Here is a 17775-nt window from a genome sequence, read left to right as displayed (position 1 = left end):
GTGGCCCGCCTGGCTTATAATACACTGAGGGAAACCCTGATATTACTGTTTTGCTGCCTTGTATGAGAATAAATAAAAATACATCCAACATACAGTCTCCCTTTAGGCTATACCTTCGGTTTATGATTCTATTTAACAAATCTGCTGCAATTTTGATTCCCTAGTGGACAACAAAGCGATCACAGTCAAACCCTCACTTGATCTCGTTGGCCATCTCCTCCTCCGTGTCCTGCCTCCTCTTCAGTATGAATATGAGGATAAGCACCATGGCGACCAGCCCCACCACGGACCCCAGAGTCGCTGCAGCGATCATTCCACCATTGGAAGCTGTGGCAGGGGAATAAAAAAACAAAACAAAAAAACCCCACAAGCAGCATTTAGATTCAGCGTCACATCTGTGCTGTGTGATGGAGTACCAGCAGATTCTCTGAGGGGGGAGGAAGAGCGAGGGTACGTACAGGTGATGACCTCCAGGTTAATGGAGCAGCTGTCAGAGCCGGCCGTGTTGCTGGCTCGGCAGATGTACTTCCCCGACATGCCTTTGGTGAGGTTGCTCAGCCTGAGGGTGCCGTGTCTCTCATCTGCAACACAACCGCATGGTTAGAGACAGACACATATGCAGGAACATCACTGTGAACGTTAAGACAAGTCAGGGGACTTTGGAGGAGAGCAGTGAGTGAAAACCACACAAGCTAATTTGAGGCTGTAGCAAACAGTCAGCTTTTTATAAACAGTGTTTACTTTCAAGTCAAGTACAGCTTCTCTGTAAATCCACAGATGTTTGTGATGAGCCGATGTTATCTATTTTTCAGACACATAGGGCCATTTTATCGCACAATCAAGTAACTCTGTTACCTTTAGTTGTTATGGCTCTATATATGAAATAGAATTTTAAAAGAAATTCGACTGCGTAGTTTGAAACTTTGAGATTGGCTCTCTGTCTCTTTAAGAAGCTCCTGCTCTTTCCGACACTTCCTTCAGCACGTCATCACGATGTTTGTCATTATGCAGTTTCCAACCGCTCTTAGGAATGTTGGATCAAGAAGTAGTTTGCATTTTATGCCCAGAAGATACGCAGTTCAATTAGGTGTTTGCTAATTGCAGCTGCCACTAGTCTGGGGGAACCAGGGTTAGGATTTAATTTGTGAGAGCAATGGCTCCCGCGGGAGATTCAAGGATTCTTCAAACATGCATGAAAGAATCAAAGCAACACTCCAGGTGTGGTCTTGATGAGGGAATAACAGCGTAACATGATACAAAGCTCAAAGAAGTCAATTTCACATAACAATACATTTTTTAAGGAACATTTTATAAAAAAGAAGTCAACTCTGTAGGAGCTGCAGAGGTCGACAGTCGTACGCCGACACAAAGGAACATTTCAGGATTCTTTAACAAAAATCTTAAAAGTGTGGCATGCATTTGCATTCACCATCTCTTCTTGTTACCCTCCTGCATAAAATTGAGTCCATAAAACTGAGCATTGTAAATTGTTTCCCCTGTTGCTCATTAGGGACTTACACTTTGCATATTGTTAATATATATTCAGTAAATAAAAAGGACTCCAACTGTCCAATCCAATGCTCACAGTGGCTGTCTGTGTTTAGTGACTGATGAGTTGTGTTATGATGAAGACTGTAAAATTTAGGTAAATCATACTCAATATTCTCATAGCAAATTTCAGCGATATTACAAATGATTTCATTTTTCCCTGACATCGTGCAGCCCAGCCAATGACAGTAGCTGTCATTATTAAAGAATTTGTCCCGTTTGTTTCCTGCTGCCCTTGCTTGGTCAACACCACGTTTGCATTTACATCAGATCAGCGGCAGATCTGCAACTCCAGGCATTTTAATAATTTCTCACACAGAAGTCATGACATATGGCTGAGTATGTTTGCATCTGTTACACAATCTGTTCCCCTTTGCACATCTGGTTTTAAAATTGTAAGCTACAAACACGGGCTGCAGAAGAAAAAAAAAATCCAAACGAGCCTCACAAGGGACTTTCCACTTCAAATCCCCTGAAATCCAATCTTGCACGTCGTACTGCAGCATGTCTTCATCCAATGTGTTTTTTTTTTTTGTAGCAATATGAAAGAGATGACGTGTTATTGAGTAAAAATTGCCCCTGAAGGCCGTTCAGAGCTTCTTCTTTTACGTTCCCTCGCACTGAAGTTGCAAATGCACCCTTGTCTATATTGTATACGCAGTCACAGAAATGTTAATGCAAAACTGCACATATGTACACATTTAAAGCCACGTTTGTTGTTTATAGGTTCTTCAATTTTGGTAAAAAAAAAAAAGAAAACTGGCTAAAAATTGATCCGTCAGTTGCATGTCTGCGTTTGTTATGTTCTGTCAACTTTAAAAGTTATGTGAATGTAAAAACATGTAAAAACGCGTTTGTTTGTTTTTTTAACTTGAAATCACAAATTTCTTTTATGCTCACGTTTAAGCTGTGAAAGACACAACGCAGTTTTGCTGTGCGTTGAATGACACAGCAAAACGAGGAAAGAAAACTCCTATTGCCTTTCAGGTCTACACTCTTAACGTTAAACAAAACTAACAAATAAGAAACTGCGCTTGCAGCTTTTGATATCAGATTATAGTTCACCATAACAATCTTAAAATGACATAAAAGTGTTCTTCGTCTAAGCCAAAAGATCCGCCCTGTCAGTGTCTCATTCACGGAGCAAACGGATAATCTTTTCACCGTTTCCTGCCTCTCTTGTCAAGGACATGACAGAATCCAAGTGAATCCCAAATAGAAACAGCTGTGCTTGTGTCCCCTGCATCAGCCTCGGTCGGCTTATCTCATGCCTCCATCTTGAAAATCAGCTGCGAAGAAGCGAACCCGATGCTGCCAGATTAGCAAGACGACAGCTGACTCAGAGCCTGGAGCGAGTTCAAGACCATCGGATCCCCTCGCACACGCGGGGAGGGCGATCTGCTTCACATTGAGACCAGAATCCCCGCCATCACTGCGATTTCACGACGACGGCTAATGGCAGCGCGTGCGCTTACTGTGTAACTCTTGATATACCTGGAAACAACTGGAGCACACTAGTGGGGATTGCCCAGCACAACATGAAAACACAAGATGGATTTGCATGTTTGGTAATTTGCGGCTTAATCCTTTCCAGTGTTTGGGGATTGTGGGATTTTTCAACTCTGCAACTTATGGGAGAATCATAATTTTGGTGGCTTATATCAGGTGACAAAATCTAGATATCTTTTGAGAAGAGAGGAAGTTCTTTTAAACAGTGGCAAGCAGTTCAGGTCCGGCTGGAGAAAATCAGTCCCAAACAGTGGCCAGTCCGCCTCCATGCTGAACTGTATGGTTACGGCTCTTCTCCAGGAATGCTGCATTGCTCTTTTATTTTCATTTTCTTCCTAAGTGAACAATGGCTTTCTTCTGCACAATCTGATCAAATCTGCACAATTTAGGGATTTTGGAGACTTCTTTTATCGTCTTGAGGTCTGCTGTTGGGGGAGGTGTTGCCTGAACAACCAGACCGGGGCCCGTTGGCAGCTGTTTTGAATGGAGTTTCTCAAACCTGGGCCTTGATTAATTAGACATTGAAAATCCTGTTCCCCCTCCTCGCCTGCGGTGGCACTGCAACAGTAACTATGACACAAACACCTCTGAAGAAGACAAAAAGCGCAACTGGCTTCTTCATGAAATGTAAAAAAAAAAGAGAGAGAGAAAAAAAAGAAGTGCCGTCAGATTTTTGTGGTTGTAGGATTTCTCTTTTGCCTTCTGTAAAAGACAACTAACCATTTTTCCTGCTAGACTCTTGCGTTTTTGTTTAGGCTGTATACCCACCGTTACATTTTTAAATTCACTGGATAAAGCACTTATTCTCTACTTTCCCAAGCTTTACGGTCAAAAGCAGAACCTGACAAAAATGTCCCATCATACGTCCAACTTCAGATAATCAAAATACATCTGCATTACTTCTATTTATACATATAAAGACCATTTTAACCGAGAACACAGAAGACAGTAAAAGAGTACAAGAAACCACTCAAACACATATGTTCAGTAAATGCAACAACAACAAAAACAAAAGGTGTGCAGACAGTTTTAAGAGTTAACAGTGAACCTAAACTGGCCTGTCACGGCTCAAAAGCTAACATGTCAGGAAAACAATACAAGAGACAGACTCTGAGGCAACTTATTGGTGGCATTCTGTGTCAGATTGGGAAGAAATGGAGCTTGTAATGCAACTGGATCCATACAGAACTCTGACTGAAGAGTGAGGTGATGGTTACTAGAGCACATGCAGCTCAAATCAAACTGAGAATCTTTTGGATTCTGTCAGTATTTGAGTATTTTGTGTGAAAACACAAAATATAATATACACTCTACATGTAAATGTGCTCTACTTGAATAAATGACAGCAAAAGCAACAGAATCTCACAACACATGCATGGTGTAAAGATTTAAAGGACTATTGTCACCCTTTTTAAGCAAATAAGAAAAACTGCACATCTTCAAATTTGGATATTTTCAAGTCAATTGGGGAAAAAAATAAAAATAAATCAATGCCCTAATTTTTTGATTTTATGGGTTGTTCCTTCCCTTTAAATCTTTTTCTGACGTTCCAACAAATGGCAGGTACAGAATGGTGAGGATTATTTTTTTTTATTTATTTACTTTTTAGGTGGACGGTGGGAGGGAGAATGTATGATTGAAAAGCCTTACCCATGAACCCAAGGACAAGCATGGGCTGGGGGCAGGCTCTCCACTCTGGGATTTTATGCAAGAGGAGAGATGATAAACACAAAGAGAGAAAGAGCGAGCGTGAATGAGACGATGACGATGAGGAAGAAGTGGAGCAAAATGGTAGGAAGGAGGGAGGGAGCGATCAAGCAACCTATAGATCTCAGGAGGAAATCATGAATATGAGAGAATCAACAGACAGAGAAAGAGAGAGAGAATGCTGGGGGAAAAAAAAGAGCAGATACGGAAGAGCAATTTCAGACTCAGACAAGTTAGCATCAGCACAGATAAAGTTGAGCGTTGACAATGCGATGCGTCTGTGTGTGCAGCCTGCTAAAACCTGGGTTAATGGACAATCAGAGGGAGTAGTTTCCCTCTTACGAGTCTGGGGACTTTTCAGCAATAAAGAGATGAAGGCCAAGGGATCAAAGCGGTTAAGTCAATGCGCAATCAATCAGCCTGAGTCCCGTTGTTCGGAAACAGATGGCGTTTGTCTCTGCGGCATCGTCTGAAAACAAGCATCCGTAAAACCTGTGAAATAATGCACGTGGCATGCATTATTTCCGTGCACTTCCATCCTCAAAAAGAAAAAAAAAGAGGATTTCATGCCGCAGCGCACCGTGGAAAATCGAGAAAGTGTCCCTGAGGTATATTTTATCTCTACAGGAGTTGAGTCCTTTGTGTAAAACGTGAGATGATTTTTAGCATTTAAGCTCACGCTTTGATTAAGCATCAGTAAAACTTTAACAAACTGTTTTTAAGAAAGAGAAAGTGAGTTTTCGAGGTAAAGGAAAGGACTGTTTCCAAGGTAACTGGCTCAACAGAACAGCGCCCCTTTTGGTGTTTCTGTAATTTGATCAGACATCCAGTACAGAGAGAAGAAAAAGTAACATCCTGCTTCCATATGTCTGCTGGGAGAGACATGAGCTTTTAATTATTTTTGCAGCTGATTCTGTACATGATTTATGAAAAATAGCAATGCCTGACACAAATGGCACATTATTAATATTTCAGAGACCTCAGAGAATTTCTCCAATCATTTTCCCCCGGTCTGCTTACATCTTGTTAACTTGAGGCAACCTTCCTTCACTGAACTAAGACTGAAAAGACGTTGAAATAACTTCCATCGTGCCAAAAAAAAGGAACTGGTAATAGTAAGAATGTGACAAATTGGCAAAATACTATCTTTATTAGTCTGTATGTGCAGTGTGAAATTGTCTTTTGAACGTAATTATGTTAAAACTAACTCAGTTCCTTGTAAAAACGTAAGATATGTCAGTGAAAGACTGCACACAACAGCGTGGCTGTGAAATTACTTTTTCGGAATAGATACATTTTTTTAAACTGTGCAACATGCTGAGTAAAACCTAAATAGGAACCCAGTAATTTCAAATCAGCACAAACAAAAGCTCTCAAACAAAACCACTTGTGACCGGAATGTGCCAATGTTTAGGCTTAACTGGCCAGAAAAATCCAACGTTTTCCTGGGTCAGTGAACACCGCGTTACCTAAACGTTAACTTTTGGGGCCTATTCTATTTTTATCTAAGTGAAAAGCATAAAAATGATGTTTTGTTCCATGGTTTTCATTGTGTAATTTATTCTTCAGTGTTTATTTATTCTTTAAGACTTTCACAGAACAGCTTTATTTACACTGACTGGTGGTCTCTGTTTAAAAATGACTCAAAACTGGAGTTGATTTAGGAGTTTTGAAATAAAGCAGGTTGAATATGCATTCCACATTTTTCTTTGTCATATCAAATCCCACTGAAACACATTAATGTTTGTGGTTGTGTGAAACAAACAATATCTAAGGGGTATTACTACTACTTATAGAGAAACTGTATAGCACAAGTCGCTAGTTGAATTTGCAAAATGTACAAATTCCTCCAGGAGCTACTTATAATTAGAAATACAGTAACAGGCATTTTGCAACTAAAGAGGTCAGCTATGCTAGCTTGACTTTGACAACCTTAGAATGTACATGTGCTGCAGAATTCAGTGTGTTTTGGCTCAGTTTACTAAAAAAAAAAAAGAAAAAAAAGGCGACCCACACGCTCTCTGACAAATCATCAGTGGAGCAGGTGTTTAAATTAGCTAATCAACCTCTCACTTATTAATAAACATCAAGTCTGAAAACATAAAACTGTAACAGACTGAATGTTTTGTTCTTTGTGTGGGAAATGTCTGCGTGTTATTTTTCAGGTGTTGTCCAACCAATACACTGGTGGAGCTGTTGTCAGTCAGTTGCTATGGCTGCAGGTCCGTGTGTAGCATAGCTGACACGGAGAGCGAGAAACAGGAAAAACACGAGCAGTTTTGGGCTGTTCTTCAATTGTTTTTCTGTGTTACTTTCTCCTTGCTGCGGCACTAAATTAATAATAGCGACGTCTCCAGGTTTCATTTTGCTAACGGAGTTGTTGGACTGGATTTGGATGGAAAGTGCCCTCCAAAATTTCCTGATGTAAACACTAACATGCAGGGTGTCTACATGGCCTGGCCTGAGCTACAGAAAGTCGGAAAACTGGAGTCAACGGGATCCTTTTAAGAAAGACAATTTGTACACTTTAGTCCTGGTCATTTTACATGCAGGTGCACAGAGTGTTTGAGTAGACTTCCATTCAGACGTACTCACTTTGCATTGGAGAGAAGAAGACCTCGGATGTGGGCGCGGCCTTGGCCCACTTGTAGTGAGGGGCGGGTTTTCCCTGGCTGGACTTGCAGCTCAGAGTCACGTTGCCCTTCACCACTGGGTTCCCCGTCATGCTGCACAGGGGCGGCGAGGGCGGCACTGGACACAGACATATGCGCTTGTTACGGCATATTGACACATGTTAGATGAGAAAATACATCCGTGACCCTTTCCTGAACATGCACATTTGTTTTAATCCACTGCGGGTGATGTAGAGATTTCTTAGGGCAGTGGCCAGATTGCATAAAAATAAGTAGATATTAGATCCCCCCCCCTTCTCCCGCCTCCGTCTCTCGCTCTTGTTTCTATCTGCTTCTGGAGGATGACATAATTCTCTCAGAGCTTACCGAATCCCTTAACAGCAGATGAGTTTGGTTTCTTATGTTTTCCTTTAGCGGACTGCCTCAGTCCAAAATCCCTCCAAATGTGGCTACTTGACCTGAAGTTATAAAGATTCTACGTATTCCGAGCGTTGTCAAAGGTTTCGTTACCTTTGACGTTAAGCCGCAGCTCTCCGGAAATGCCGCGCCCTCCGGGGACGATGACGTGGCAGAAGTAGAGGCCCGAGTCGCTCTCCTGCGTGTTGTTGATGTAGATGGAGAGGTTGGCGGAGGGCATGGTCACGCTGAAGCCCACTCTCTTGGTGAACTCGTTTTGTCCATGTCCAACTTTACCTGAACTAAAGTTAATCACCTGCGCAGAGAGAGCAGATTGGTCTCGGGATGATAATCGTTGGAAAAAAGGAAACACTTGTTCACGTGGAAGAGCAGTCTTTTCCGCTTTTCGCAGCTGTTCTGCTCCAATCGTTTTCTGGATTTCAGCATCGGATTCACAAAGCAGATTGCACAATAGGCACGAAGGAGCAATGCTTCATCTCAAGTCCAACAGTGGGCAGCAATTTGCACCTGTTTTTGTATCTGGTTGCAGTAAATGCAGAAGTGACAAAAAAAAAAAAAAAAAACACGTCTCACAAAGTTACAAAGTTGTTTCTAAACAAATAAGTGACATTGCAGATCTTTTATGTTGGGAACAAAAGACTGAAGAAATCAATCCAATGCTAGAACATTGCATATTCTTTATACAAATATACAACAACGGTGATACATTTTGTGGAATCTCAGAAAAAGTGGGTTAATAAATCCAGCAGAGTGTTAGGTTTAATCATTTAGAACATGTTTACTGACCTAGCAGTGTAAATATTACATTACAATCTATACGTTCTTTAAAAGTGGTATTTATATATCTATTCTGAAGCTAAATGATTCTAAAGATGATTTAGACTATTTATTTGAACGTAGAAACTGGAGGATATGAAACAGCTCTAGTCTTAGTAAATGCCACGCAGCTTGCTCTGGATGTGATTTACACAGATATACATAAACAAGGCTGCCTATTTCCCTGAAAGTAGGAACAGACATGTACAAACTCAGGTTTGTAACAAAACAAAAAAAAGCAGTTAAATGTTTTGCTACAATTGCACAGTTTTGTAATACCTTACAAAATTATTCATGCTCTTTGAACTCTTCCACCTGATGCTGCCGTTTTGTGTTGCTCTATTATATAGAATCCTCAATAAATAAACTAAAAACTGGCAAAATTTCAAAGGACATGAACTTTATGTATTCCTGTAAAGCGCACCGCCGGCGGCAGCCTCGTAAAGCAGTGCAGATTAACAACAGGAGTGGACATCCTGACATGAAGATAATCCTGATGTCTGCAGATGGAGGATGTTGAAATTTAGGCTGATTTTCCGTCTGAGATAAGCTCACAGGCATCACACGCTGAAATTGTTTAGATTATGTTAATCGCGTGCGCAGCTATGCATCTGCAGGATGGAAGTGCACAGCAGAAAGAGAGTAGGTGTTGTTGTTGACATTTATCCAAAGTTCCTGCCGTTAACTGTGAATTATCGTTAGCTGTAAAGGTAGATATTATCCCGAGTTCTGCAGATCAGGGACAAAAGTGGCATCCTGCAACATACAAATAATCCATGTTTTGTTAGCCTTTGATTTAAAGGTGAGCGGACCTCAGGCGCTAAAAAAAATAGCACATTTCCATCTGATCCATGATGATAACTGTATCCTAACAAATCTATTAGGTTGTATTTTCATCCCGGGATTTTAAGTTCAATGAACTCTGCCATGGTACTCAAGAGGATCAGCCAGAAAAATGCATCAGTTTGTGGTAATTCTTTAATAGTGACTGTTCATTTTGTACCAATAAAGGTTTGACCAGGGTCATGGGACAGATGAGGGCGGCAGTTTTACAAATCCAGGACACACCCAGAGGGTAAAAGGCCACACTGGAATTTATTGATGCAAAAAACTCAGACGCTAACGTTGGAGATTAAACTCTACAGTTTACAAGGACTGATTTACATCTAAACAAGTTTGTTGTCAAAATCTTTTGGAATGCAAATTTGAAATAAAGTAAATGTTTCCACCCAAATATTTGACTTAAATTTCTGAGGAAATTTAAAATATTTTCCTCAAATTTGATCCTTTAAAGCCAAGTTTCAAATTCCAAGCACTAGATCTAAGTCAGCTACAACTGTGTACTTCTGAACAAAATGTGTTTTTTGTAGTTAAGGCATTTGATAACTAGTAGATGCTTCCACTTTCCCAGCATTATGCTTCTTACCTGCTTGGAATCATTCCCTGTAAAGTGCCAAATGACGGTGTTTTGGGAGATGTCGGAGCTGGGGCTGTACCAGGCCTGTAACACCACCATCTGGCCCTTCACCACCTCCATCTCTCTGCTGGGCATCTCCACCTTTCGGGTGTCACCTGGGTAAATAACACAGGATCGTACACGGGGTTAATAAGGTGCTAATTGTGCAGGTCTAAGAGACAAAAATGATCTTAACCACTGAGTTGTGCTCTGTAACGTCACAATAGTAAGTCTAATTCTTTTCTGCAATATTTGACATAGTTTTCCTGTGACTTGAAAGTAGAAATAAGTAAATAAATAAATGCCTGGTTTGGTTTTTCAAACACAAAACCTTTGAACATGAAGATAAATAATAATAAACTCCACTGGACAATTCTTTGTTTTTCTTTCCACATCTGCGAAGAGAAAACCAGTTCACGTTTTAGTATTTTTCTTTATTTTTAGTCTCATAGTTTTTAGAATTCTTATATTTCCATTAATTTCCTTCTTATTGATATTGTTTTGGAAACCTGTGATAACTGGCATGACTTACTCACAAGAAAACTGTTTGGATGATTTTAGAATCTACAACATTTATTCAGTAATTCAACATGATAGTAACTAAAGCATTTTAACAAAAACAACAACTTTGTACTACCTTCAGGAACATGAATACTCAGGTATCACAACTAAAGTAAGTCAATCAAGGAACACACTAATCATAGTAAATAAAACACACTGAAAATTGTATGTATTTTATGCTTAAACATAAGTAATTAGCGCTACCTAGCTGCAGCTAGCATTAAGTCACTATAACTGCTCACCCCCACTTGTTGCTATGCGCTGCTGGCAAGCTAGCTGAATGAAGGCCAGTTAACTTTTGCTTCACTGACAAAAAAACAGACAAATAAAGTTGTTTGGAATATAATAAAAACACCAAAATTCTGAATGTGAAAACTAAGAAGGCTCCACTTTCCCCTCGTATTAAGCTAAAGCTGTCAACAGACATTGACATGCTAACATTGACATGCTAGGAGCAGCACGTCTGTTGAGCCGCAGGCAGGCTACTTACAGATAATTAAACCTTTTAATCAACTAATATCAGCTTGTTCTTAAGCGCATTTAGGCTACTTGAAAACTGCTTTTAAACAGATAATCTATATACATATTTACACTCATGAAAAAAAGATAATTATGTAAAATTTAATAAAGGGAATCTGTACCAGTGTCTCCACAGCTTTGAATAGTATAGGCCGTAATAATTTATTGTGACTTCAACAAGTATTTATGATTTCACCTTAGTCTAGGTATTGACATGAAAATAACAATTATGCTATAACCATAGGTATTATACTTGTCATGTTATTTTAGTCGAAATGGGAGTAATTGTTGCATTTCTGCATTAATTAAAATCAATAAGATTCCCTCTATGTTCTTCCTCTTCATTTTTTATCATTTTATGTAATGATTGTAAAACTATGGTAAAGTCATAGATAAAGTTGCATCCAGACAAAATGTCATGAAATAATTTTACATAACATTGATGCGTATGTTGTCTTGTGTGTAAAATGAATCTTAAACCAACTTTATTTTTTGATTAGTATGGGTAAAAAGCGCATACAAACAATGGAAGAATAAAAGAAAAAGTTTGATTGAGGAAATGATTTAATTAGTGAATAAGTTTGTAAAATCTTCAACACGTGTAAAGTTTTACAAAACAGTACGTATATCTCAGATGAACAGATGTTTTAAAAAAGCTCATTTACTCAATTTAAATCTGAAAAAGACAATCTTACATGAAAAAGGAACCTGCTACCAAAAGTAGAAAACATGTGTCAATAAGTTTATGCGGCTGGCAAAACTGAGTGAAAACAAAACTGACAAAATAATGCTGAAAGTTTGAAAGATAAAAAGACGTGAGGAAACTTTCAGACTCACAAGGTGCCCAGTCACCAGAACCCGACAGCTGAAGCTGGATCAGCTGATCCCAGCAGCCGATTTCTATCTGTGTCTCCAGTTTGAAGCTTGAGTCAGAAACTACAACGAAAAAGTGAAAGCAGAGCTCCAGCTGCCCCTCAAAGTCCTCCGGCTGCCGAGAGGAAAACGGAGAAATGTGTGCCTCATGTGCTCAGACGGGATCATGGGCGAACAAGAGATGAAAAGAGAGCGAGCGGACCAGACCGCCTGCTGAGATGGACACATCTGGCCAGCTGGACACGCCTTCTTTCTTTTTCAGAATGAGAAGAGATGGGAGAACTGTGGGCATAGGCTTGCAGGTGGAAAATATAGATATTCTTTGGGTAACAAAACGTAAGAACAAAAAACCAGGTTGAACCATTTTCTAATATAGTTTTGCGGGAGTTTTCGTATTTTGCATCTCGCCTAACTCGTACCAAAACGAAAAGATTATTTCAGAAACTCAAAATAAACCACTGACATTGAAAGAGGGAAAGGGTCCACATATCAAAGACAGTTTGGTTGAAGAATGTTGAACTAAAAACAGGGGGGGGATTATGTTCGTCTCTCATAGGAAATCTGACAGAAATTCTTCAAAATTAAAGCCTCAATGTTTCATAGATAACATCACAACAAAATCGGCTTCAATATGCTAATGGAGCTTGATAAGGGGATTATTTTGGCCTTTCAAAATAAGGCTTATACTGCTTAGCAAAATAAAAGCCTACCTATTTCATTACTATATTATAAAAAAGTAGACTCAACATCACTAATGGGACTTGACCAGTCAGGAAAAAGGGATTAAAAATGCTGTTGCGAAATAAAGCTTAAAAAAGAAAAAGTCTCAAAATTTGATAGACAACATTATTGCAGATGGAGACACTGTATTGCTAATGGGATTTTAGAAACGGGTTTAAGGACAAAGGTTCAAAATAAATCTTTCCAAATATTTTTTTCATAGTTTAAATTACTTTGTAAGGTGTATTCGCATCATTAAGTTAACTAAAGAAAACAAAATTGAATTCTCTTCACATTGCAAAGTAAAAATAAAACCTACTCTTTAGCAAGCATTTAGGCACCCCTGGATGGTTGTCACGGGAGACTCAAGGATTTTGCAAACATTCATGACAGAATTAAGCAACACTACAGATATGTTTTTAATGAGGGACTAACATTATGACATGACATAAAGCTTAAAAAGTTGATTTTAGATAATACCAAGCAATCGTAAAATGAGGGTAATCTCAATTCTAATAATGCATCCTTTAGTTAACCGAGGAAACAACTTTATTAATTTTAAAACAACTTTTCCAAGAGTTCCTACAGGCCAAGCCAGCAGCATAAAACACACAACAAATCCAAAATATACGAACGGACACACACAGCACATAACCATGAGACATCACGTTCTAAAACATAAGGGCAGAGATGGAAGCCAAGTAAGCTGATGTCTCTTGTCCTTTAAAATTGATTTGAATTTCCACAAGGTAATAAGAGATGATAACTTTAAATCCTTTTGCGTATTACTGCAGGTGACAGGGGCAGAAAATTTGAAAGCCTTTTTACCCACTGCAGTTCTGACCTTTGGGACCTGCATCAAAATAAGAGCGCAGACTATAATGCGCTCTTATTCTGGTTCCACACAGAAGTGAGCAGAAATATGTAGGAAGATGAACAAGAATGCAATTAGAAATTTAGAAAAATACAGAATTGCGTGGGAAGCCAGACTAGTCTCTCCTCGAAACATCAATAACCACTCACTACATATCTGCACTATGTATGTGCTGTTTTCACTTAATACGCAATTTCTTTTGTGTCATCAGTATTTTGTATTGCAGTAATCTGTTTCACCTGCGTCTTTGTTACCTGATAAGTGTCTATGTTTCCATGTTGAAAATACTTTGAAATGAACTTTAAATTCAAATAACTTATCAAGTCAGTCTCACAGCTGACATGAAAAATACAGATCTTTCTTAAAGTTCTTATAAAAAGTTTTAAGAACTTTTTTTAGTCTTAAAAGTTCTTTTAAAAACTTTTAAGACGAAACAATTTTTGTCTTAAAAGTACTAAAAAACTTTTATATCCCTCTTCACCTTCCAACAAGACAACGACCTTCAACGAACAGCCAGAGCTACAAACAGTTTAGACTGACATCCATTCTGACTGAGCTTGAGCTATTTTGCAAAAAAAAAAAAAAGAAAAGAAAGAAAGGCCACAATATTTGGTGTCTAAATGTGTAAAACTGATAGAGAGAATTTGCAAAAGACCAAAACTTTTTATTCGACTTCCCAATGATGGGCTACTTTGGGTTAGTCTATCACGCTGTGTTTTGTAGTTGCAAGTATCAAGTGATACTGTTTTACATCTTTTCAAGGTGTTTGTTTTTTTTTTATTGCCAAGCAGCTCTTTGAAACTTAAATGGAACCCTATTGAAAACAAAGAAGGGCATTAACAATTGCCTGTGGCACTTTCATTATCAATCTAAACAGGGAGATCCAAATGCAAACATCTTCCCCTTGTCTGGTCTCAAGGCTTCATTTTCAGTTTGCTTTCAGTGTCGGAGCTGTCGAGAAATGAAGCCATCGACAAGTCATGTATGCACAAGATTAACATCTTTATCATGGCGCTGTTGTCAGCCTGATGTTGATTGATAATGTACAGCCGCCTGGGGTGCAGAGCAATCATCTATTTTCAGGGTTTTTTTCCCCGACACAAATCCTGACTGTGCTCTGATTTGTCTTTCCCCTCCGACTGACCTTCCCGCTGAACCAAAAACGCAAACTGACGGGCTGTCACGGCAACCCAGAGGAAGTCATCACATTTCGGATGCGACGCGTGGTGATCAATATGTATTTCGCAGGCGACGCTCAATCGTTGGGGGTCAGATTATTATCTTTGCGTCAATGTAGAAGGCGCGGCACGCGTACCTACAGCCGGAAACCAGCAGGATGCGCACACGTACACTCCTGATGAAGCAGGATAATGCCCTGCGGTGGCCTCGTTCCACACCGTTCTTGTGAATCTTTGAGGTTTATCCCCACAACTGTGTCACCCAATTGTTTATTAAATGAAGAAAAATCTTCACTAATCCGGAGCGCTCTCTTTCTCTCTCTCTCTCTTTCTCTTTTTCTCTCTATCTGGGTTGCAAATGTGAGGTGTGCTGAGTGTGTGTGCAGAAACTGGAGTTAAAGATGCGGATATGGAATTAAAGTGAACTTAAATCCTTCAAAGGTAAAATTGAAATAAAAAATTCAGACATGGTAATAGAGAGGATGATGATGATGTGATACTATGCAGCCTCGTTCAGCTCTGGCCTAATTATTCTTAGCTGCGGGCTGCAATTTAGTCTAGCCACGCTTTACATGTGCTAATAGGATTCCTTTCTTCAGAATAAACATTTTTTTTCTTACTTTTGCTGCAGGAGATTCTGTACTGCAGAAGTATTTTGGTCAACAGGGACAAAACTTGACAGAATAATCAAAAGTTAAGCGCGTTACGCATGTCAACTCACAAACCCAATGTGGATTTGCTGCAGTACCCCGTGTTACCTGCAGGGGGAGGCAGATTACCATGATAAGCGTTTCATCTGGTTATGGAATAGAAAGAAAAATAACATCAGCTAAAGAGTAAATGTCAGGAATTAAGAGTCACAAACGAATGGATGACATTTATGGGAGTCCTATAAAAAAAATTATAATAATTTCAAACGCAAAATTGTGTCTAGTTTCCAAAAGAAATCCACACAATTCACATCCAAGCTAAACGCTGCTGCACTGTTCTGATCAAATGAAGAAGAAGAATAATTAAAAAGAATAATAATAATTTAAAAAAAAGTCAGCCTCTCTCTCAAAGCCCTCAGGGAGTCATGTAGGCCTCAGTGAAGATAAACTGATCCTCTTTAACCAGCCGCACTCTATCTCCCACAGTAATCTCTGCTTCCACCCGTGTCTTTCCCTCATGTGAGTCGCTCTGTGAAGCTAAAGCTTTGGCTGAGGTTCAGACCGACTCTCTATTTGCACCCGTACTGGTCCGTTCTCCCATTGACACGAACAGCTGTCTCCCTGGATATGAACTGACAACACTAATTAAGAACGGCAATAAGAGACGCTGATTACTCATCGGTTTTCATACACCTACATCGCTTTCCAGGAATAATCAACCTGCATGCGTGATTTTGTTTTGAATGTTTTAGCGGCTGCCGTATTTGACTGTGGGTGAAGATATACAAAAAGCTAGAAAAATGTTCATAGTTCATTCACTCAGTTTCTTGTTGCAAGTTCCAATATATTTTTTGTTAGTTATGTATCACATTCTATTACCTTTAACTGTGTTTTCTTGTATTAACTGGATGAAACTTATTAATTTGGTTTCATTGTGTCTATTGATAAAACTGACTTTGAATGGATGAGTTGTACAACAGAACTGAAGGTGAAATGTGAGCAAAATCCCATTTCAGTTTTATTTCATAAGTAAATGACATTTTCCTTAGGTCAGGGTTTTGTTTAGAGGACCAGAGAGCTGAGAAGTGAAACTGAATCCACAAGCCTGAAAAGCTTGGCGAGCCATTGCCCATTTGAACCAAACCTACTCTCACAAGTTGTCACTTTTGCAGAAATTAAGTTTTAAAAGGCAAAAAAAAAAAAAATGCATAAAACTTAAGAGAAATTTGCTTCTATTTCCTCTTGGGTGTTTACCTAATTGGCTTTGTAAGGCAAGACATGTTTTGATATGAATGAAACCACTGCAGATTTTTTTCTTCTTCTTTTTTTTTCTTTTGAAAATGTGCATGCAAACCAGCCTGTTATGAAAGGATCACCCAAAAGCTTTGTTGAATTTAGAGTGAAAACAGCACTGTTGTGCCTCATGAATTGTGCATAAACTCTGTTATCTGCAGTCATGTTTTCTCAGCAGAGCAAACAGCTGTTCTGTTCATGGTGGGAATAATTTTACTGCTCATTGTTTGTTACCGCTGTGACTTTTATTTATTTATTTATTTTTTAGATTTTACAGAAATCTTTAATTAGTGATTCACAAACGTCTAAGTGCCTGTACTTTCCTCTCTGGACGGATTAAATCTCTGGTTGCCACCATTTTTTGTTGCACACAAAATAGTTGGGGATGTCTTGAATTGACATATTTGTTGTCCGTGATACCGATCGAATTCATGCAGGGACAGGCATTTTCTGGTTCCCCCGTCTGATGCCTTAATTAACATTAATACAAAGTGACACTAACACCATCATAAACAAAATTAAAGATTTTAATTTTTTTAAAACAATAAATTGCCTTGTTTTAGCTTATATTATAGGAGATGCTGCTAAGCAACTGGGATATTCACATAAAACGGCTAAGTCTAAAATGTATTACAGCTTTTAGAGTAAAGTAGTTGTTTTTCATGATACTATACTCCAAATTTACATTTTATCTAACAACTGAGGAAAAAAAGAGATGCGACTAGAAAAGGTTCTAGAAAGATGCCGGAGGAAGACACACGCAGATTTGGTACCTTCCTTCTCAGAGACACTCTGCACTGCATGCTCTTACCTTCTGCACATATTGCTTTGTATTCATCGCGGTTGATGTTTTACACAAGCTTTGCATTTTTCAATCCTTTATTTTGGAGTCTATTTTGTGCTGAGGTCAAGGACAAACTTAGAGAGTATTTCTCTGCAGGGCTCATGGATGGGAGCTTTGCATGTCACGTATCTTGTACCAAGCTGCTGAGTGTAGAGGACCCATATGTTGTCTTAGTCC

The 17775-nt window shown here is 39.1% G+C and overlaps 1 protein-coding gene across 3 annotated transcripts in view; it reads right to left on the bottom strand.

Moving 5' to 3' along the window:
- esamb (endothelial cell adhesion molecule b) overlaps nt 1-17775 on the bottom strand; it is a 61185-nt gene that overhangs the window by 2168 nt on the left and 41242 nt on the right. For 2 of the 3 annotated variants that reach the window (XM_044119166.1, XM_044119167.1), the window contains exons 2-6: nt 10057-10202; nt 7908-8109; nt 7360-7515; nt 459-581; nt 198-327 (exon numbers count right to left, since the gene is read on the bottom strand). In XM_044119166.1, the coding sequence (XP_043975101.1) occupies nt 198-327; nt 459-581; nt 7360-7515; nt 7908-8109; nt 10057-10202 (757 nt within the window). Of the gene's footprint in view, nt 1-197; nt 328-458; nt 582-7359; nt 7516-7907; nt 8110-10056; nt 10203-10889; nt 11097-17775 lie in introns of those variants that run through there. The other variant, XM_044119168.1, reaches the window with a different exon arrangement.

This window comes from Gambusia affinis, linkage group LG06, assembly GCF_019740435.1.
Source record: "Gambusia affinis linkage group LG06, SWU_Gaff_1.0, whole genome shotgun sequence".
In the NCBI taxonomy this organism is placed as follows: Eukaryota; Metazoa; Chordata; class Actinopteri; order Cyprinodontiformes; family Poeciliidae; genus Gambusia; species Gambusia affinis.
This window is presented reverse-complemented; position numbering and strand designations above follow the sequence as displayed.